Genomic DNA, 24689 nt, shown 5'->3' with positions numbered 1-24689 from the left:
GACGGAACCATTTGACCTCTCTTTTTATTATTTCACGCGTTAGCGAGTATTTTTCGTCTTTGGCCGTCGAGTATCGAGCGTTCTATAGTTATCCTTACTAATATTATAAATGAAGATGTGAGTTAGTTTTTTTTTGTTTCACTTTCACGCGGAAACTACACAACCGATCATCATGAAATTTTGTGCGCATATTTTCGAGGGTATAGTCAAGGACAGAGAACACTTTACATATTAAAAAAAAAAAAAACAGTATTTTTTTTCTGAAGGGCAAAAAAATTGATATTGGTATTCTATGTATGAACGTCCGATTGTGAGTTTGAGTAATTTTAATGAAATTCAACGCCATCTGGCGTTTCAATAAATAAATGAAATAATTCGCCAATTTAATAATATAATACCGGCGGTCAATCAACTATTCAATTTTATTTTTCTGTCACCACCAAGCAATAATTTACTTTTTTTTTGAAGTTAGGTTTCTGTTTATTTTCATCGGTGATTGTTTTTGGACACTTTTGCTGAAGGTTATGTTTTACTTTCAATAGAATTTTGTAATTTAGTGAAAATTATGTGGATCTAATTACTCAAGTTTTCCCGGACTTGCAGCAAAATTTGAATAGTGATCGGTGGTTGTACGCAAGAGCAATATTGGTGCCAAAAAATTTATATCGTTAATAAAATTTACACTTATATTTTAAAAGAGGTTCAAGGGGAATTGAAAGAGTATTTGTTAATAGATACAATCATGAATACAGAACAGAGCACTTCATATCCCGCGGAGTTTTTAAATTCACTTGAACTTTCGGGTGTACCCTCACGTACACTTCAAATGAAACTAAATGTACAAGTTACACTTATACAAAATTTAGATGCTCCTCGACTATGTAATGGAACAAGTTTTTGGATCACATAATGGGGGCAGAATACTTCTTTATATAATCTTTGTTAATACTTTGAACTTTTTAAAATGGTAGAATTTAAAATTATTTTTTTCTTGTAATAGTTAAACATATTTCAATAAAGCTTGTAGACAGTTTATTAAGATAAATTGTATGTTAGAATTTTTAAATACTGATGATTCCAGTCACGCAATAAAAAAACAATTACCATATTTTATTTTTTTGCAATGATCTTTGATAATTATTTAAGGAGATTACGCGAGCGAAGCCGCGGGTAAAAGCTAATATATAATTATAATTATATATATATATATATATACACACACACACATACATATATATACACACACATATATACATACATATATAAAATTATATATATATCTGCGTATAAGCGCGCTTTTTAAAATCGAATCGTGATGCTTATGGCACGTCTTTTATTATTTATTGTCACCAATAGTTTCCGAAACCATTTTAATAATTGTTTAATAATTTATAATTTTAAATATCCCATATTTTATTATTTGAAAATCTGTAGTCAGTCATCAACTGTCACTAAAATTTTGTTAATTATAACTCATTATAGTTCGTTTATAGTTATCTTAGCATTCAAATAATTAATGTTCTTAATATATTTTTAATTATTTTAATGTGTTTTCTATTACTATATACATAGTATAGAATTAAGACGTAATGTTTTAAGAGTTTCAAACTATACTAGCTTAGATAAGCGCAACTGTGTCTAAATGTCTGCTTAATAAGTTTGCTTATACATTAAAAAAGATTTACCCAAACATTTCAACATATCTTTAGAAGTTTTTTTTGAAACTTTATGATTTCTAAAATAAAAGAAATAGGAATAATAAAATGTCTACGCTAGAATATTGTAGACATAACAGAATATACAAAGGTCCCGCCTACAATATAAAAACATGTGCGTACAGCAATTGTTTTGAGAACCACGAGAAAATTAGCACAGGAATATGAAATTGGAATCCGCACCACAAGTTTGCTGGTAATGTGCGTGCTACTTTTTATAGATGAACTGACATAGAGTAGCTTGCCGCCTGTTCTCTCTCTACGGCAAGGGTATGGTTTGAAAAAAAATTAAAAAGAAAAAAAAAAGAAAAAAGGAAACAATGATAAAAAATAAGGAGTCTTCGCATGTCTTTTTCTTTTTGTTAGAAGTGCGGGAATTGGATCATAAGTATGTTTTGGGGAGATATAGAAGTGGGTGCAAGACTGCCACCTAACCACTGCCATAGTAAACAAAGGACAGAGGGTCAACAACCGTGCAATATTTCTTATGTGCCAATCACTCGTATCCATGGAATTCTACTCAAGACAGACATATGATGTGACCCTTACAGAGAAAATTAATTTTTACGACTCACACGCAGGGGCAACCCTTCTGCGGCTAAATGGCTAAATACGTTGTTTATTGTGCAACAACCTGAAGTGAAGCGTCAAAAAACAATATGCACGTTTATTTAGGGATATTTTTTTTGTTGTGTTTTTCGAGACCGGTGAATACGTTTCATTACTGTTTTGTGACTTTAGTAACATACATACACTGTTTCAATATATCGGTAAAGCCACATGAAAATACTAACATGCTAAAAATAATTGCTGCACTTGACAATTTGTCATCACTAGAAACAGGTCAAAAAAAATCAACCAACAAATTACTACGTAACACGTTAAAAGAAAGCTTGTGACATTACTGGTGCCAACTTATTGCGTTAGACCTGGAGACTAAGCTATTTCTCATCAGCACTTACCTCCAAAAGAGTTCTTAGCCAAGTTAGCCATTTCAACCAGTTTGGGATTTATCTTCTGCTCAGCTTCTTCCAGCACTGCTATCAAGTCTTTGGCCTGGCGCGCGTTGTTTGGCGTGAAGAATGCATAGGCTGTTCCTGTCAAATTGCAACGCCCAGTGCGTCCAATGCGATGGATGTAATCTTCTGATGTGTTTGGGTAGTCAAAGTTGATGACATACTTCACATCCTCAACATCTGAAAGAAAAATTTTTTTTTGACTGCCAACAAAATTTTTTTTGACTGCCAACATAAACATTACTTATTTTTTGAACAATCAATTGCTAAAAAATAAATACAGCAACAGTAACTAGTTTAATTAAAATTTTAAAAAAATTAGACAACATGAGTATTCATTTTCAGGCATAGAAATCACAGTGCAATAATTTTAATTACAGGTATCATTAATTTAATAAAATACTTGTTTCTTGAACGAACACTTTTAACAGGTTTTAGTTAAGCCCTCCGTTAACCTCTAATGTGGACTCAAGAGCTAACCAGCTGTTTGTGGGTCCAAAAGGTTCTTTAATTACTACTGTGTTTACTTTAAAGTTGTAAACTAATGGGCACTTGAAATCGTCTTTAGCAACGTTAATAAAAGGATTTGTTTGCAGTAGTTTTAAGGAACGAATATAGATAAGTGTTTTGATTACAAAGTAGTATTAGACAAGCAGGTGAAAGGAAAACATATGTCGTAAAGTACTGGCTCTACTTACAAAAATTATTTTATTTTTATTAACAGAATTAATTATTTTTCATCATGCGTGCATTTAATTCTTAATGTTATTAATTAATTTTGGTTTGTTAACTATTCATTTTTTATAATTTTTCTTCACCCAAAAGAGGGGGGGGGGGGGGGGGGGAAGTCGAGAGAGGGAGAGAGAGAGAGAGAGAAAAATACAATGACACCATTTTGATTTCAACAGTTTATAAAGCATAACTGAATTCAGAAATTTACTTAATAGCAAGTACTAAAATTCTTGGATGACAGAGACTGAAATTCTGGCGAAATTCTTGAGTAAAAAATTAATTTTGTTTAGTGAAAAAGACATGTTTACTAAACAATGGGCCATGTATAATTATAACATGACATTAATTACACTTTAATTATGTAACGCCCCTCGTGCCTCAAAATTGAATTATTTTAAATTAATTAAAAAGAGCCTTGGAAACTTGCTAGGTAAGAAATATAAGTTTATTGACCAGAGGTGGCACGAGGTGGAGAACAAGACAATTTGGAACTCCCTGACACAAGCAACTGGGGAGCTGGTGGATCGTTTACGGGAAGAAGGTATATCATAAATAAATTAACACTACACAAGTAGCTTGGTCTATAGGTTCCCCGTTTTATTTAAAAATGCAAATAATGAATTCCGTTTTCCATTTGATTTGGCATTTATAAGTTTCCCAATTAATGATCTTAACAATATACTTTAGTTTTTCGAGAAAGGGCCGGCCCTATATTAGTATAACAACACATACTCAACTTTACCAACAAACAATTACATAAACAAAAATTTATAAGTATCACACCAAAATTTGATTTGTCCAATTATTACATCGATTATTATTTTTATTGATTCTACATATTCTTGAGGAAAGCACTGTTCGCTGGTAGGCTATTCATTCGATTAATGTAGTTCGTAGCTAGAAAGTGGGGGGGGGATGTTGATTTTACATTACCACCCGGGTCTTCAAAAGATAACGTCGGGTCGCGGAAACATCTCTTCTAACGTGACCCGCAGTGGAGGTGCAGGACCACGAGCTGGGAGCAATTTGTCTCTCCAGCACTTCGACCCTGTCTGAAACCCAAATCAAATTCAAAACGAATTAGACCTGCTTCCAGACAGTCCTACACCGTCGGCACAAAAGGCCAACCAACGGGAATGTGGGGGAGAAGGCCGGATTACTCACCAAACAGGGTATAGAGTTCGGAGCTCACTAGGTGTCTCGCGCCGACATCAGGATGCCGCGGACCGAGAAGACGCGGATGCGCGAACGAAATCGAAAATTTAGAAAAAAAAATAAAAAAATACTAAAACTTAAAAATTAGAGACATGACTTGAACTAATTACTACTACTGACCGACTACTGAACAAATGGGATCACATCCCACAGATCAACTGACTACATCTCTTCTGCACCCAAAATCGCAATTCCCGCGAAAAACCTCCTAGCGCAGAGGACGTCGAGAAGACATGGTCAGTAGCCGCGATCAAAGGACTGAGTGCCACGATGGCGGATAAAGCTCCTAATTAAATCGGGCGGTGAGGCCCTGGGTCAAAGGAGTGGGGAGGTTCGGTTCTAGGCCGAAAACTTCCGAAGGTGCCAGAGTGGTTGTACGCACGACTTCAGTAGTTCGCGCCAAAGGGCGACTGCTGCGGTCTCTACCGGCAGGACCGGAAGCAACCAACAATCGACTTCTACAGGTCGGGAGGAAGAAGCATAGGGCCATAAGGCGTAACAGCGCTGCGCTCTGGTGGCGTAAAGGGGAACTAACGGAGGCGGTGACTCGCCGCCAGGTGTCACGAGCGTAGTCTCAGCTCGCTGGCCACCATGGGTGAAGTTGCTTTTTTCTGCCGCTAGGTTTCGTGGAGGTCTCTTTAGGTCTCTTGGCTAAGTTCATGTCAGGTCACTGCTCCTGGATTTCTCAGAACTACGGGGGAAGGGTGGGGGAAACAAAAGGCGCAACGAAGCTGGGAACAACCGTCCATGGGATACGCGTTCGTGAAAAGACTTAATACTCTCAGCAGCTCTCTGAGAAGTAGCCGCTTGCAGCCCAGAAGCTGCTCTATGCAGTTTTGGTCATGCAGGGAATTAAAATTACAAACTCGGGACGTGACTGCAGGCGAGAGAAATTTCAACCGGGCTGACCATGTCCACATTAGACAGCAAAATATCAGATTGGCCCCCTGGGAAGGGGCTTCGGTCCACTGGCACAAAGTTTAAATCCGTGGCGTACACCGGCCTAACAAAAAGTAAATCACCCCCATTAACAACCAGATAAATTTAAAAAAATAAGAAAACCCCAAAAAATTTTAAAATTATAGAAACAATTTAAAAAAAGGTGACGAAATGCCTAATTTCCGGCACAATTAGTTCCACTTATATCCGACTTGATAAAATATTTACAGAGAAGCTTATATTTGAAATTTGCTAAAAACACCAGACTGTACACATAAACGAGAACTGGAGGGCCCCTCTAGCCCAGGTCCGCAACTAGAATCTCTGGCACCCGGGGCATGAATGGATTCATGCCCCCCCCCCCCCCCTCTTTTTAAGTACATACCACACCACGGAAAAATGGCATTTTCCGTACCTACATGTAACAGTTTCTGTGATACTGTAACTTCCATGCATGAACCCACTATGTCCATAAAGTAGTCCGTATAATCACTAGACTTGTTCATTAAATTGTCGTCATAAATATTTTTTAAAGATTCAAATTCAACTTGCGAGACCTTTTTGCAGCAAAGATTTTGATGATATCATCATAGCAAATAGAGGATGCTCTTCCTCACAGCCAGTGGTACCACCCTTTCTGACAACATTGTACTGTATTCGTATAGAGGACGCATTAAAAATTTCTAACTTCTCCCTTTACAATTTTTTATGTTAATGATGAACTTAACATTTTTCTCAGAGTATTTTAAAATAAATATGTTGAGATGTTGTATTGTAAATCAGATTAGACATTCCTGGAATGCAAGTTAAAAAACTTTTTACCAGTTACCAGTTGCAGTAGGAATTACAATGCAAGTGATTTCGGTGCCCCCACAGCTTTGCGCTCGGGGCGTATGCCCCGCTTGCGCCCCCCCCCCCCCCCCCCTCGATTTGACTTTTTCAAGGCACATTAAACTTGAAACACTCCCATTCGTTTCCTACTTTTTCTATCATCGTCCTATCCTTAACAGAATAACACAGATTGGAAGAAGTTAAATAGCAAACATGTATAAAAGTTAAAGTTAAAATAATCTCTTCGTTAACGTAATAAACATATTTGAGTTAATGAGTGCAAATAAAAGTTAATTTATCAATTAAATTGTAGATTTCATTTCACTCCTTCTATGTATCTATACAAACTAGTGATAATTCAATAAAAATGATTCAATTTTATTCAGAAAAGTACGCAATCATTTCATCTATTTTTTGTTATGACGTCACGTTAAACTATCGTCCGTAAACCGACTTTACAGACAACCAATTTTTTGTTAGTGCTAGGGATTTGGGGGGAGGGAGGGTGAGAGGTGACCATAAAAGATGGAGAGGGAAGAGAAGAACCGAGAATGAACATCAGTGCTGTGTTCCTGAAGTGGCAATAAGCTGAGACAAGAACCATCAAGACTACTTGTATTCTACTGGAGACAGATATATGGTGCGACCCATATTCGAGTGTGACCCGTATGGGGAAAATGTTAAGATTTTTATGCCCAAAATTATATGTACGCAGCAGCAACCCTTCTGCAGTTAAGTACAGTATACCTTCTAAGAACATCAACAATGTGAGAAGGAATAATCAATGAATTACTCTAACTAGTGTCTTAATTTGCACTTCACTATGGTAAAACATGAAACAGAAAAATATTACATTCAGAGCTCGATTTTAGCGCCTGTCCGCCTGCCCGGGACAGGCAAAATCTCGTCCGGGCAGGCAAAATAAAAAAGGCAACTGTCCGGTGGACAGGTGCAACTTGTGACGCCGAGGTTATTCGCAGCACTAATGCAGCAGAGGTGATTAATAACATTTATGCGACCACGACCGCAAATAAAACGTCTTTGACAATATCTATAAATAAACAATAATGGCTGCTCTTTTGTGACCGACGACTCTGGCTATTGTATACCGCGGGAAAAAAATTAGGTTATGTACAAACCGTGCTGAAATCTTCTGAATCATAATTCTTAAAATCTTACGTTCACGTCATGATTCACATAACATAGTCGTATTCATATGCTAGAGATGCAAAACGTCTCACACCGATGATGTTTGTTTTGGTTGCCATGTTTTAATATTAATTTTGTTGCAGTGCAGCCAACAATTACGTAATTTACCGTTGTATACTTTCAAAATATAATTTTTTAAAAATTTATTGTCTTTATAAGTCGTGACTTTACTAATTCCTTGCTCTACTTTAACATAGTTTGTTAACAGAAAAGCGTTTTCGCGTGGTTAACATTTCACGGCGTACTCCAGATGCAGCTGACAGTGGCCGCAGTGACTGCGACTGCTTGAAAATTCGCCTGTCAACTGTTGCATCAAAAAATAAACATTACTTGTTTACAGAGGACACAGTAATCTTTTACAGTTTATCTTGTCACGGCGATTGTTTAAGTATTTAATTAACTGCGTTACACAATGTGGAATTTCATTACTGGTACTTTAAAACCACCAGAAAAGAAAAGAAAAACGGATGAGGACAAGTCAGAATATAATGTTAAATATGAAAAATCACCCGGTCCTGTACCTTTTTCAACGTCTTGGTGTTCCGAGTTTCTTTGGCTTCGTTACGACACAGAAACAATACAAATATTTTGCAAAGTCTGCGAAACGCATTAAAAATCATCTGGATCAGTTTTTGTTACGGGCTGCTCAAGTCTGTAAAGACTGAAGTCTATAAAGACAGACTGGCGAAACTGTCTAAATGATGATACACTGTCTGCCCTCATGCGTGTTCAAATACAGTCACCTTCTGAAAGTGAGTTTGATCCAGCACCAGCAATAAATCTCTGGTATCATAATGCTCAGAGAAAATGTCGACCCTTTCAGCCTCCTTATCGAAGATGTTCAAGAGAGAATCAGCAAAGTAATTCGTGCAGTGACTCAGACAGAGACTCGTCTGAAAATTATGATTAAATAAGGATGTTAAGTGTGTGATAAAAATAGGTGCAAAATATAGCAAAAATCCCTTTTTCTCACTTTTTCAGCGACTTTGAATTTTTTTTTTATTTGGGTAACACAGCGGACAGGCAAATTGAATGGCGGACAGGCAAATTTTCGATTACACCTGTCCGTTGGGCAGGATAAAATATTCCTTAAAATCTAGCCCTGATTACATTCTATAATAACCAATTAATATACAAATTCATTAATAGGGATTACTATTCAGGATAATAGATCAATAATAACTATATTGTTTAAACTAGAAGTTACAAAATGTATAAAAATTGGTTGTAATAAACATAGGATTTCAATACACATATAGGGACATACATAATTCAGTATGCACATATATACTTAGATGACAAGTCATAACCCCGGAGAAGTGTAATTTAATATATTATAACAACCATATTATGTCTACCATTAAGAATTGTACTGGTTTAGCTTACTAATAGTCAGGAATTATATCAGGCACATTTTAAGATATACAAAAGTTCTGTTGCAAAATAAACAGAAATCAAAGAATCAATAAACTGTGTAATTATAGATAAGTCTAAGTGTTAACTCTATTTTATCACAACAGACGTCAGTAGACACGAAATTTACTTCAAGAGACCTCTAGAATGAATAGTAAAATAAATTTTAGTAAACAGTATATATGGCGAAACTTAATGGTCTCTGTAGTATAGAGAATTCAAGAATCATTAGAATATTGGTCAATTGCATTGTACACAATATAAACAATAAAATACATATTGATGAAGCAAGATCTTAAAGCATGTCCTCTTAATGAAACAGGCATGAATTTAAAGAAGTTATCAAGCTTAATAAAGTTCCACACTTAACATGAATTTGTAAATACAACAAACACTAAGTTCTTTTCACAGTGAAGACTATCTCAACCAGCTAAACAATATAATTTCGGTGCTGTCAGATTCACTACATATTGCAGATTCCACGTTTTAATTTACTTAAGTAAAACCTTGTATTTTTAATTTCTATTAAAAGATAATTCAACAAACAAAAACAAATAAAAAAACTTAAGATCGTTACTAGTAACTGCCAATTCGCAGCATATCAGTGGGCATAGTAGCAAATTACCTAGATGCATCACTCTACCAGATAGTATGATGGCATAGAAAAAACCTGACATTAAATAAAAAATAAATACAAAAAGTGGAGACTGGTTCCTGTGGTGGTTTTGTCACACTATGAAAAACAAAAATAGATTAAAATTAAATGGGAGACAAAAAAAATTTAAGGTTGTAATTAAATATTACACATCTTACAACTTACCAAGACCTCTTGCTGCTACATCTGTTGCAACCAGGATAGATGACTTGCCATTTCTAAAATCTGTAAAAAAAAAAAAAAAAATGTAAATAATTAACTGCTCACAAATCAACAGTGGAAAACCCCACACAAATTAATTACTTGTGCTATTTACCTGTGAGAACATAATCTCTCTCTGGTTGAGATTTGTCACCATGAATGCTGATTGCTGGAAAACTGCTAACAAAAAAAAAAAAGACCCAAAATTCATGAATGAAGGAGGCACATGAGTACATATTACCTAACAATAAACCACCAAGTGCATACACTACATACACTGGCTGTTCTGAGCACATGTACTGCCCGACTCAAATACACTTACTTACAACCAGAATTCAGGAACATTGGCTACGGCCCATTGAAAGGAACAAGCCCAGCGTTAGCCTGGCAAGAGCTCGAGAAACCACAGTGTCAGACCGAGATTTAACAATAAGCCCCCCCCAAGGCTATAAATCCAGTCAAAACTATACAGCTGTGCCATCTCACTATTCTCAAAACTTCTATTTCAATAGTGCTTCTCTGTATTCAGTTCAGTACAAATAACATTTTACAAAACAGCATCTGGTTTGACAATAAATTATAAAGTAGTAGTAGTAGTAGTAGTAGTAGTTGGTAGTGGCTGGGGGGGTTGTTCGTGGTGGTGGTGGTTGGGGGGGGGGTTGTTGGGGTTTTTTTTTTTTGGGGGGGGGGGGGGGGTTGTTGGGGGGTTGTTCGGGGGGGGGGGGTTGTAGGGGGTGGTGGTTGGGGTTGTTGGTTGGGGGGGTTGTTGGTTGTGGGGGGTTGTTGGTTGTGGGGGGGTTGTTGGTTGGGGGGGTTGTTGGTTGGGGGTTTGTTGTTGGTTGGGGGGTTGTTGGTTGGGGGGGGGGGTGTTGGTTTGGGAGGGTTGTTGGTTGGGGGGGTTGTTGGTTGGGGGGGGGTTTGTTGGTTGGGGGTTTGTTGTTGGGGGGAGGGGGTTGTTGGTGGTGAAGTTTGGGATGGTGGTGGTGGTGGTTGTTGTTGGGGGGGAGATGGTTCGGAGTGGTATTGTTGGGATGGTGGTTGGGGTGGTGGGGGTGGGGGTGGTTGTTGGGGATGCGGGTGGCGGGGGCAGGGGTTGCAGACAATAGTAATTGTTTGGAATTACGGTTCCACAAATATCAATGTCAAATACTACTACAATAACAAGAATTAAGTAAGTATCTAATGAAGTATAACATGAAATGGCCAAGTGCTACATTTTATTGCCCGAAACTGAAGTCATTTTTCTCAAGTTTCCCAGTAGAAACCACACAGCAATTGTCACATGTTGCAGAAAAATGTTCATTTGGCAGCCTCAAAGTACTACTGTCACAATACACGTAACAGTGAATACATTACAGCAAAAATATACTTAATGTATGTTCCAATCCAAAATTTAAATTAAAGGAAAATTAACAGAACATGATGATAATACTACACACCCTTCACGACGAATTGCCTTGGTGATGTCATCAACTTTCTTCTTTGTTTCTACGAAGATTATCGTTTTATTCCCCTTGTCTGCTCCAATTTCTCTGAGAAGTTTCGACAGCCTGGAGAACAAACAAGTTCACGTGTGACAACACCTCGGACACTCGGCGGCGTCAAGGCAAAACTCTGGCTGGCGGAAAGAATACGTACTTCTCCTCCTTCTCGTGTTCTTGACACACGTCCACAATCTGAATGATGTTATGATTGGCAGCAAGTTGCAGTGACCCAATGTTTACCTGAATGTAATCTGTCAAAAAGTCTTCGGCGAGAGCCTGCACTTCCTTGGGCCACGTCGCCGACCACATCAGCACCTGGCGATCGGGCTGCAACACCACGCCACCAATCACGCGGCTGCCGCTCCTTTCACAGCGACAAGTAACATGCCAACCACATCACTGTCAACCAACACTGATCACAAGGGATTAGGAAGCAGCGACGGACAAAACTGCCTGCTTGTGATAGTCAAGCACCAAATTTTTTTTCACAGGGGAGAGAAATGTTATTCTGCACTAAAAAAAAAAATCTGAGAAGTTAATTTTTACTTTTGTAATACATCTGTACACAAACCACACTCACTACATGTGCTTCTCACTGTTTACAAACAAGTGCAGGGTTGTGGCGAGTTCACATTACTTTCTGATGTATTTCTACTTAAATTGCGATAACTACCGCTACTACACACACTAATATGACCAGAGTTTTGCAGGATTAGTGTCTCACAACCTCAGGAAACTAAACAGTGCTAAACTCTAAGAGCATGCATCTTAGTCTATCTGCAGCGTATACAACGATGACAGAAATAATTTTAAAAATCTAGCTCACAGCCCTTTCTTTTTTAAATGACTATGCAATCCTCTAACTGCATTTATAACGTCTTCTGATATGTCAAGAGTTATCTTTCCTGATAGCTCTACTCCAGCCATTGTAGAGGCACTGTTATACCTCCGATCTTTCTTGGGACGTTAGAAAGTCTGTATTACTTTTTCTCAGTTTCCACACACGACAATCCTTTTAAATAAGGCTGGAGTTACAGTCAACAGACTTTCAGATACAAGATGGAAAACTCACTACGAAACTGTAGAATTTGTATATACAGTGAAACCTCGTTTATTCGTTCCCGCATTGTAGAATTTCCCGGTTTTATTGTTCATTGTCCGTGGTCCCGAAAAAATCCCGCAAGAACAATGTTAAATAAATCCCGTTTCCATCGTTTACGAATATTTTTTAACCCGGTTTAACGGGTTGAACTTTACAGGCTTTTTACCGATTTCTCATTCAAATTCCCGAGAAATATTCCAGTTTATGCGTGTCCACACGACACGCAATACCAATATTTACATATGGCGACCATTACTAAAAGAAAACGAATAAAGTGAGCATGACGCTGTTGCTAACAAGTTCACCAACTTCGATAAAACAACAGACGAAAGCTAACGCTCGCACGATAGTTCTTGCTTTGTGCGATAATCGACACAACAATATAACCGTGGTCAATAACTGTACATACTAGCCCAACGTAAACACGTAATCCTGCGAGAAACATAGACGAAATTGTTCATCCTAGCGTTTCCGTGGCCGGCCGTATATGCGCGAGATTTTCTTTGTTTACGGTAAATTAGCTTTACGCATTTAACTCTAATGCACGTGTGAAATTTGTAAAGGTTCATTGATATGTATTGGTCTACAAAAGAGGTTAAAACCATTAAAGAGCGTTTAGAAATTATAAATGCCGTTGAAAACTCATCTTATAATTTCTCTTGATACTACGACGCTGTTCCAACTATATGCCAGCGCCCCCGGCTGACGTGATATGGCCACTCACATAAGGCTGTTCCAAACACAGTTCGCCCAATCATCTGCTTGCTTTTGTATTTATCCGGTGTCGCTGTTCCAAGCTGACGTCAGTGCCCCGAGCGGTGTGCGTACGCTTTAAAACTTCGCCTGTTTGTCTTGCCGGAAAGGAAAATAAACGCAGTAGATTTGCGTATTTTTACAGTATATTTTTGGGTTTAACATTATAACATGAGCGTGTGTAAGCTTTTGTTTGCTTTAGTGCATTTATGATTAACGTTTGGCGGCTATGTTGCGGTGTTTGTTTACCATTGACGAGACAAGTCTTTTAACCAGTATTTAAATTTCGCGTAAAAACACCGCGATTTCGCGTTTTAATACAAAATTTTGTGTAAAAACGCTGTGTTATGGCGATTTCGCGTAAACTCTGTATTTAACAGTGATTTCGCATTTATCGTCGTCTAATCGCGATCGCGAAAAGAACAGGCCCCTATTGATAGTGTATATAGTGTGCTGCTGGTGTCAATTTATGGAAATACCTAACTGATTCACTGAAAGTTTTTGCAATAGTACATACATTGTGCATTTGATAACTTTATAATGTGTTCCCACATTGTAGGATTTCCTGGATTATCCGTTTTTTACTCATGGTCCATTGGAAAACGGATAATCAGGGTTTCACTTTAAGGAGATTGTTAATGCTATAGAAGAACACTATGATCCCTCATAAACTGTCAAAACCAGAGAAGCATAAATGATTTTTCTATGAGATGGTGGAATACAGTTTGCAGCGAACACTTGATGAGATGGGCATTCCTTTAAAAAAGAATAAGTATCAGAAAGAAAAATAATGATGCCTGGAGTAAAGACTCAAAAGGAACTACTCATGTGAATGAAGAATTTAAAGATATTTGTTGGAACGCATTAAGAGGTTTTATTAAGAAATCAAACTTGCTGCAAAGACATGGAAAATGTATCAACTTGTCTCTCAGTTCTCTAGCCTAAAAACCAGATCAAAAATTTAGAGCACAATCTTCCACAGTTAATACAAAACTTGGTCTTTGAGTATAAGAATTTTTACAAGATGGTTTGCACAGAGAGATTAAACAAGTAAGAAGCTGCCAAAGTTTCAAAAGAAATTTCTCTGGAATGGTCTTTAAGATTTTAAGAGTTTGTAGTTCAATACAAACTTTCTGATTCTGTACCAAATCTGACTTCAGCCTTAGGATTGTTGTTAACATTACCTGAGAAAATGTTTTCTGAATGAAAATTAATAAGTTATCTTAGATCCACTTTAAGGGGCCCGCCTTTTCAGTGGTGTATGTGTTAGTGATGCGGGGTGATAAACTTAACGCTCGATGGTATTTCTAGCGCGGTGTCACCTCTGGACTAGCGCGCAGTCTTCTCGTCATGCATATGAGCGGTGACCGTAACATATGGTCGAGAAATGAAGTTAAAAGTGTAATGCAAGTCCCTTAAGTGGTTTCAAGAATCTGTACTGGTTGTTTTACACCTAAAAATTACTCTGAAAATATGCGTTTTAGCCATTTTAACTCTTCTAAAAATAAAGTTTAAAAACTTAATCCGAAATCAAAAGTACTTTTTGGCCTTCAGTGACCTCTTAAATGCTTTTCATAAGCAGACCCCACTCGGATATCTTGAGTAGTTTGAAATCGCGTTGATTTTCCTGAAGCTCTGCGCACTGTGTGTGTGCCCGGGTAGACGGGGCCCTGAAGGCTTGCTCAGCTCTCTAGCTAAAGACATCTAGTCAATTGAGCAGATGAAATTTCAAAATTTGCAGAAAATACAGCTGGGAAATATACTTACAACGTTAAGTAAATAAACCAGAAAACACCACTTATTTTTACTTCTTAAATTAAGTTAATGTCTGTAAAAATAAGGATGGGGGGAGGTATCTGCAATGGATACCACCTGACCTTGCAAATACCACTGCCTCCAGCTACACTAGTTAATGCAAAGACCTCTGCAAATTAATCTCTAACTTTGGCCACGTACAATTACATGTAACAAACATTACTCACCCGAATCTGCTCGATAATTTTGCGAATCTGTGGTTCGAAACCCATATCCAGCATTCTGTCTGCTTCGTCCAGGACCAAGTAGGTGCAGCGCCGGAGATTAGTAATGCCTCTCTCCAGGAAATCAATCAGCCGTCCAGGAGTCGCAATTACGATCTCCACACCACGCTCCAGGTCTCTGGCCTGCAAGCACCAAAGTTTTCAAATACCTACCTAACTACCCTCTACCCTGCAAAACAGAATTGACAGCAATAATTGTACTCAAAATGTGGATTGCCAGTAAATATATGAAGGTTAATTTAAGGCTTTGCTACTATATAGACAGCAGAACCCTGTTACAGAATTTCTCAAGGGAACAACAAAAAAAAAAAAAAAACACACACACACGCAGCCTGGAAGCATTTGATATAAGGAAATACAAAATTAGCACTTGACATTGTTTAAACATTTTAATGATGTACCCTCATTTAACGCATAATCGTCGCACCCGCGTAATCATCGCACCCATATTTTAGGCCGTCAAAATCGGGATAAAAAAACTTCTCGCGTAAACTCGCATGATCTTTTTGGTGGCAATAGTAGATGCCAAGCGCTTTGTGTAGGTATATTTTCCGTATAAAAAAAAAGTATTTTAAAGTAGAAATCTAAAATTTAATTCGGTCATTACCATTTATTTATTTAATTAACGGAAATACGAATTTGTCTGACGTGTAAATTTTCTTTTAAAGAATTTTTAAACGTTATTTTCTTTATCTTATTGTCTGCGTTACCGCGGCGTACCGCTTATAAAAATGTAGCCAGCGCATAATTCATGTTTGGTTATGTTGCTTCCCGTATAGAGCGCACACGCAGTCGAATATCGACATCTCACCGATTGGATGCAACACGCGCTATCTGTCAGGTGCCGAGTTAACTACATTTAACGGCCCGCACTCTTTCGTGGCAAGTGTGTACTACAATACACCGATTCAAGTGGCTTGCGTTCGCGTTAGAGTTTTGGTTTTTCTATTTAAAGTTGAAGAAAGGTTTTTGTTTAGTGAATTATTAATATAAATTGTTTGGCGTGCTCTTGTATACTCCACATGGAATTTACCTCTTAGTTTTTAACAGATTTACAATTATCTACTTGTAATTTGCGATTGTGTCAAAAAAGTGGCACACTTCATTTCAGGTTCCAAAAAACCAAAATTCTTTTGCTAGTAATTACAACCTCAAAGCTATACACTATGCCAAACACACAACTGTGCAACAGCACATTAATACAGGTTCTGCGAGAATAATACGCAGTAGTGAAAGATGTATAAAAACAAGTGGATTTATAAAAACGAGTCAGTGATTCTAATGTAGGAAAAAAAAATATTTTGTGGAGGGAACATTCCTACATGTATATACTATCAATTAAAAATATATTTGGAGGGTCAACTGCCGTAGGGATTGAACCAGGGCCTCCAATGTTTGGTTTTTAGGGTATCTTTCACAAACATTCGTACCAACATAGCTGGTGTATAGAAACAGAGGGGACAGACCTGCGGGCCCTTGGGGGCGCCGCCGAAGACGCAGGTGTTGCGGATGAGCGAGGAGGAGCCGAAGTCCCGCGCCACGGTCTGTATCTGCTGGGCCAGCTCGCGCGTGGGCGCCAGGATCAGCACGATGGGGCCCTCGCCCCAGCCGAGACGCTGCTGGTTGTTGATGTGCACCGTGGCGGGCAGCACGTAGGCCAGCGTCTTGCCTGAGCCCGTCTGCGCGATGCCCACCAGGTCGCGCCCGCTCAGCACGATGGGCCAGCTCTGGGCCTGGATGGCCGTGGGCTCCGCGAACCCCTGCTTCCTGCGGGCAGGCCCCGGCCCCAGCCCCCCCGGGGCGTCAGCGACGACCCTCTCTCGCCGACACCACACCACACGGCAACAACACTCGTCTCTTACAGGATCTCCTGCATCACGTAGTCCGGGAAGTTGCCCTCCTCGAAGAACTGGTTCGGATGAGGGACGTTGTTTCCCTTGACGGTGATGGCCTTGCTGTTCCGGTACTTGTCTATCTCCTCCACCGACCTGCGCACACACGACACACATCCCTCGACACTCGACCAACACTATCCTGGTTTCAACAGTTCAGACATAAATTTTTTTTATCATTTAGATTTAAAATTTTTTCCTTTGTTAAAAGCCCAATAATGAAACTGAATGCCAGAAATAATTTGTGACTGGCTGCTACAAATATTTTCTCCTGTTAATTTATAAGCATATAATTCATTTTTGGGAATGACTACCGCACAAACTATTGTCAAGAAAACTTTTGAAACCATATTTCATATTTGGTTGATATCTCTCTTCAAGTTGTTATTCCAACAGATATTGTCAGGGTACTACTGACTTCAATAAATTGTATTATTTATTTTGATTCATTTCTTAAAGATATCAAGTTTAATTTTATCCGTAATTAATTGCGCAGAGAAATACTGAAATCTATGTTCATATTTGCTATAGGAGAATGTAAAGCTAAATTTTATTTTGTTTAAGTATTTGTAAAATTTGTCTAGGAGAAAAGCTGTTTAGAACACGAGTGGAAAATGGATAGTAACAGAATCATCAACGATGCTAGACTCGCTTCCATTACCGTATCATGAACTGATAATTTATTTTGTTAAATAAATACTCCAATTTTACTTTAAGACTAAGTTTTTATACAATAAACATTAATTGAAATCAAGACATCACCCAATTATATTTGAGGAGAATTATAAAACCCAACAATGATTTGAGCGAGCATCATGCAAAAAACTGCAAGAACTTCAGGTGATCTGATTATTTGAACATTACTCACAAAGTCTACAAAACAAATACTATACACTAATCCCTCACTTAGTATGTTTTCAGATTGCGCAAATTCAATTAGAGCGATGTTAATTTTACTGCCCCAGTCTTGAATAGCTTCTCTGTAAATTTCAGTAAGCACGAAATCGCCACAGGCATTATTCAAACATTAAAAGTGCCTTTCTGTATATTATACCTTGGTTCACACCAATTCCTGTAAAGCCCATGATTTTTTTCATTGCATCATTCATTTAATAACCTTTCCATGTGAATCAGCTGTTCAGTTTTGTTTCTGTATCTAATTGTGTGTGTGTGTGAATACACACACACACACACATACATACACACATATATACACACACAACACACATACATACACACATATATACACACACAACACACATACATACACACATATATACACACACAACACACATACATACACACATATATACACACACAACACACATACTTGTATATATAGTCAGCAAGCTGAAAAAGAAAACATATAACCAAGTGTTTTTGTGATGTAATAGCAAACTGTTTTCACAGGCGTCTCGTTCAAGAAATGAAAGTAATCTTGCCCTTCGTACTATTTGTGTATGATCTTGCAGTAAGGATTTAAATGTTCATAAAGGACCAACTAGACACAAAAGAAATGCTGTGTGAGAATGCAGCTCAAGTAAAATAAGCTCCTTTTTTTGCAGTGTCCAAAATTATTTACCAGTATTTGGAAAAATATTACATTTTCTATGGCTACGGATGGCAGCAATGAAGATTCTAAGCTATATCCAGTAGTAGTGACATATTTCAGTGCAAAAGAGTAATGAGCAAGAATTTCAACAACAGTTATTTAAGAAATCTAAAGCTGCCACATACAAAATGCTGTAGAAGATAGAATGATTTTTTCTTTGACAATCACACAGGTGAACAATGTTTGTTTAAAACAATATTATCAGTAGATTTTTTCTAAATTATTAAGTGTTAAACATAACCATATAATATTTTTGACGTGACGTCTTAATAAATCGATGAACGCCGACTGCACGCACGAAAGTGTCCCGTTACGCTCATTGTACGCTTGCGCCGCATCTATCTCTCTTCCAATCGATTGGAACAACCATCGATTTGACTTTTTCGAGGCACATTAAACTTGAAACACTCCCATTCGTTTCCTACTTTTCCTATCATCGTCCTATCCTTAACAGAATAACACAGATTGGAAGATGTTAAATAGCAAACATGTATAAAAGTTATAGTTAAAATAATCTCTTCGTTAAAGTAATAAACATATTTGAATTAATAAGTGCAAATAAAAGTAAATTTATCAATTAAATTGTAGATTTCATTTCATTCCTTCTTTGTTTCCATACAAAATAGTGATAATTCAATAAAAATGATTCAATTTTATTCATGAAAGTATGCAATCATTTCATCAATGTTTTGTTATGACTGTCACGTTAAACTATCGTCCGTAAACCAACTTTACAGACAACCAATTTTTTTCTTTTCATTTTTAAAATTTGGGAGCTATGCAGTAACCTTCATCATGTTTCATAGGTAAGGTGTGCAAAATTTCATAGAGAACAAATGAACGATGCATTAAGTGTACAAAGTTTCATAGCAATCAGATGAATGGTTTAGGAACACCCAAAGAACAAACAAACATTCATACTTTTAATGAAGCCATGATTATAACTACAGCTGCTTGCGCATCTACCAGTACTGGCAGAAGTTTGTTTATTCTATTCCGCTCCTAATGGCTAGACTGAAGTTGATCACGGCCTGGTCTGTAGCTGGGCGACAAAGGTACAACCGGGCACCATATGCACAGACCTAAAAACATTGGGTCCTTTACACCCAATAGCCACAACTGAACTAGCTGTAGCTGATGTTTGTACAACAGCAAATAGCATAGTCTGACCTGTGCGCACATCTCTTCCCCCCTTGCATAGGTTAAACCGCTCCCCACCATCTTTTAACTGTATGCCATGGTACACATGTTGTTTAGAGTTGAAGCAGACCTCGTGACGTCATGCCAGACTTTTTTTTTTGCCTGTGGTAATTTCGTGCTAACTGAAATTTACAGACATTCTTTATTCAAGGCTGGAGCAGTAACATTAACACTGTAGTAAATTAATTTGCGAAATCTGAATATGTGTGCGAAATGAGGGATTGGTAAACATTACCCTAATTTTCCTTAGTAACTATTAAAGTATCTTAGCAGTCAATTTATGACAGACTGATATTTATATAATTATAGTATACTGGTTGAGATTAAATTTCATTTTTTGCTCAAAACATTAAAAGTGGTCACATTTAAATTTGTTTCCAATTATTTCAATTGAGGTACACCCAAGATGATAATTTCAAACACCTGTAATATTAATTTTGTATAATTCAAACGAGGTACCACAATATTAAAACTAATCATGGGCAGGCACACCTTTGGGAAGGTTCTTGGTGGAGCTAATAATAAAATTGGAATGAAATGCAGGAGACCAACCATTCACAAAATAATTGCAACAATCTCACACTACTATACCAATTTTTTTTAGAATTGAGCTAATTAAAAACGTATAGATGTGCCCGATAACAGATCAGATGTAACTATTAAAAAAATTCTCTTAATACGTTGCACCCGGGATTCAGATCAGTTCTTCCAAAAATCATTCTATAACTGTAGCCCGCTAAGGAAAAAAGGAGACTAAAACAGACAGTGACAATGAGCCACAGCAGCGCTGTACTGCGACCTGGTGGCTGGAATCTGAACACGAGTGGCTCGATTAAGGCCCAAGTACAGAATACCACTGCACTTAGCCCAGATAGTTTGGATACCTAAATGTATAACAAGATCAATTTTAGGAACACACCAGCTAAGAGCTCTTTGAAGCACCACGATATCCGATTCTTAAAGTTGGGGTTAAAGATAATATTCAGACTAAGGACTGACATCATCCAAGGCCAATGTGCCACTACCTCCCTTCCTCTAACACCTGGTTCTATCCAAGTGTGCGTATAAGTGCGTGTGTTAGAAGTCACCGCAAGATGTACTTAGAACCTACTGCAGTCTCGGGAGAAGGGGAAGAAGCAAGGGGGAGGCTGAAAGGGAGGGTTGGAGGGGAAGGCACTGGAGTCCAGTTGCTGCATCATCTGCGAACAAGGTCACGGCAAGGTGGGGGACTGCCTACAACTACATACACCATCGTATCGCCTTGCTTGCTTTTCGACAGTGTATGTTAATTTGATAATTTAAGATTAGTGTTGCTCTTCAGAATATACTCATGAATTGCAAACAAATTCTTTGTTTAAAAGTGATTTTTTTTAAATACACAATACATAATTTAAGAGAAATACATTCATTACAAAAAATGATGTCAACAAAAATCAACTAATAGCTCGAGGTTTCAAACATCGAAAACTACTAAAAATCATAAAATTTCTTCAACATTTTTACTTTCAAAACAATAGTTAAGTGATGAATTTTTTTTTATGAAGTCAGAAATTTATTAAAATCTTCCGGACCACAACGAAAAATCACATCTTACTAATAGATTGTTTTCTAAAACCAGGAATAATAAGATGAAAAAATGTAATACTTTTACTCATATACATAACTTTTTCTTTTTTTAATTGCAATAACTTAACCCTTTCACTGCTACAGACAAATATATTCGTACGTAAATTGTTTCCTGTGTGTGCTAAGGACGAATATATCCGTCCTATCTAAATAGCATTGCCTGTGCGAAGGACGACTATATTCGTCTCGCAACTTTCGCTTTCACTGCTACAGACGTATAAGTACGTCTATAAACCAACACTATCTAGTGGCTGTTTCTGTAACTTATGTCGTGTTTATCGATCTTCGTGGACTGCATTTGAGGTTTCAGATTATAGATACTGTAACTGTTTTCTTTCCCAACAGAGTGTGTACGTGTCGCATCGCGTGTGCATGCTCCAGAGAACTGTAGTCGATCGTGTTGGGTTTGTACTTTATAACTCGGACAGTTATTTTTTTGTTCAAACATAGATAGCACTTACATCACTACCTAGTATTTTTCGAGCTCGGGAAATATTTTCACACCTTATTGTGTATACCTTGTTTGGTCGCAGAAATGACGAAACTCACGCTGTTTTGAATTGTTCACGAGTAAACTGAAGGCCCACTAGTTATTCAAAATTGTTTGTTACCAGTTGATCATGTTTTTGTTTCTTTGAAGAGGATCGTATTTTTACTATTCTGTACAAAACGGTGACAGGGAAAAATGTACCAATAACCCAATTTCAGCTTGCTCTCATAAGAGAAATTCTCGAAAAACATTCAAAAGGGAGAAAAACTGTTCAAAGTGGCAGGCGATCAAACAAAACATCCAACCAGACTAGTCGTAAGACATTTCCCATCAGTATAAGAGATGACCTCTAAGAAAAATCCAACAAGGAAATGTATAGTATGCACAAAGAACAAGAAACGTAAGGAAACTCGGTACTGCTGCAAGACCTGTGATGCTTCACTATGTATTGTGCCTTGATTTGAGATATACCAAACAAAAGCAAATTTTTAAGATTTATGGTTTATTTTATGTACATATGTCCCTATATAAAAGATAACATAAGAAAATAAAATATTATTAAAATAAAAAAATAAATAAAAAATTGAAAATTATAAAATTTAAATAAATTAAAAAAATGTAATTGAAAATAATAAAATTCCAAAAATAAAATTTATATATATAAAATAAAATGTTAACTTTGCCAGTGCGATCAAACAGAAGGATCTCAATTTTATGATTTCATAAAAAATTAGTTCAGCACAGAGGGTGCAACACCTACACACAACACCATAGTGAGCTCCTACCCTCGTCAATAGCAGTGAAAGGGTTAACTACATATAAATTTTCAACTTACTTTCTGAAGAAAAAGTGCAAGCCAAATTCACTTCAGAATTCTGTACAGAACAAAATAATGCTGACAAGAAAATATGCGCACCAACAACATATTAACTTTGTATTCCACGTCTCAGGTCGTGTTTAGTTACACAATATACTATACGGACACAGCTTAATACTATTTTCTGGCGCTCAATACATGTTTACCATTTGATTTTTCAGCATATATATGTTTAAAATTACTTTAATGATACACAATATGAATAATATTTGAACATACATGAACTGGGATCCTGTTCCGAGTTTTTATAGAGACTGTTTATGTGCGGTATCAATTTTTTAAATGTTGCAAAAGCGGACTACAGGTGGATTTAGACGTCATGCTTATTCAGTCACATTGAACATTGAAGTCCACCAGAGTTCACATATGATAGGAGTTCGGGTGGCATGGGAGAACTCAGTGTGCACAGACTTTTGTGCTCAAGGTGTCAGTGAATGTATAGCTGGAATTAAAAGTTATTTGGTGCAGTATTTAGGCTGTCAAAGAAGGTTCAAAACATGGCTGCTTTGATGTTTGATGAGAACTACTTTTTTGTCTGGAAAAAATATCTCCAGCGACACCCGTAAATATACCACTGCTATTGTTGGATTTTCTAAACAAATTATCAAAACATTTTTTGTTTCATCTATGTCACTAGCTGGTCTTGTATTACACGAAAAATTGTATGTTTATAGAATTTTATTTAGAATAGAGTATAAGCAAGGTATAATTCAGTGGAAAATTTTAATAATCTAAAACTGGATATGGATAAAGTTTTTGGTTGTTCATAGAAGTTCAGAGTTTTTAATTCATTTAATTGAGATTTTTAAAAACCTGCTAAAATTTAACAAACTATTTTCTAAAAAGTTAAATAGCATTTTATAAGATCAATAATCTTTAGGAATATTTGAACAACATTTCACATGTATGTTTCACTTGTGATGAAATGTAATTTAACTACAGCAACACGTCTACCACATAAAACTAAGGAATGCTGCATAATATTTGAAATGTGTGTACGACACTTACAGAAATTTAAATAAATATAATCTTTAATTTTTACTATGCTTTCATGCCAATTAAGCCACATTAGTTAGCAAAGAGGAAGGGCACATGTATTCAGTTTTAACCAGACACACTGGATCACGGAAAGACAAAAGGAATGAATGGCATTCATAACATTACTTTAGATCATTCATTACGTGAAGAGAATGGACGACATATCACAAGACAATTTCTTAAAACTACACACACTATTATCAAAACATTATCACTTGAAAATCCTACATTATTTCATGTTCACTTAAAAATCATAATATTCGCCAAGTTAATTGCATGCAGGAACAGCAAAACGAAATGATTTTGATTAATTTAATTAACTTTTGCAAAATCTTGTAAAACCTTGCATGAGGAAAGTAACCAAACTCACTCTTGAATCTTGCATTAAAATATAATACCTGGGTTAGTAATTAATTTAGAGTTTACTTTGCTTGGTAGAACACAAAAGATAAGTCACCTACAGGTATTAACGGTAGAATATTTAAAATTAATTTTGAAAAGTGTCTCAAAGTATGTGAACAAGATGTTGACAGTCCTGATAATCCATCGAAATTTCGTAAACGGTCTCATCGTGGTACTGAGCTAACCTAGCTGTTTACATTTTTTTAATAACATTAATACAAAACTATAGTCCAAAAAATTTAAATTTT

The 24689-nt window shown here is 36.9% G+C and overlaps 1 protein-coding gene across 4 annotated transcripts in view; it reads right to left on the bottom strand.

Annotated features, from left to right (window-relative positions):
- LOC134541405 (uncharacterized) overlaps window positions 1-24689 on the bottom strand; it is a 64167-nt gene that overhangs the window by 18726 nt on the left and 20752 nt on the right. For 2 of the 4 annotated variants that reach the window (XM_063384828.1, XM_063384830.1), the window contains 8 exons: window positions 17167-17292; window positions 16771-17071; window positions 15248-15427; window positions 11565-11737; window positions 11366-11476; window positions 10042-10106; window positions 9891-9950; window positions 2678-2911 (listed from right to left, as the gene is read on the bottom strand). In XM_063384828.1, coding sequence (XP_063240898.1) covers window positions 2678-2911; window positions 9891-9950; window positions 10042-10106; window positions 11366-11476; window positions 11565-11737; window positions 15248-15427; window positions 16771-17071; window positions 17167-17292 — 1250 coding nt within the window. The remainder of the gene's footprint in view (window positions 1-2677; window positions 2912-9890; window positions 9951-10041; window positions 10107-11365; window positions 11477-11564; window positions 11738-15247; window positions 15428-16770; window positions 17072-17166; window positions 17293-24689) is intronic. The other 2 variants (XM_063384829.1, XM_063384832.1) reach the window with 1 other exon arrangement.

The sequence above is a fragment of the Bacillus rossius genome, chromosome 18, assembly GCF_032445375.1.
Source record: "Bacillus rossius redtenbacheri isolate Brsri chromosome 18, Brsri_v3, whole genome shotgun sequence".
Classification (NCBI taxonomy): Eukaryota; Metazoa; Arthropoda; class Insecta; order Phasmatodea; family Bacillidae; genus Bacillus; species Bacillus rossius.
The sequence above is the reverse complement of the archived record's forward strand: the minus strand, read 5'-3'. Positions and strand labels throughout refer to the sequence as shown.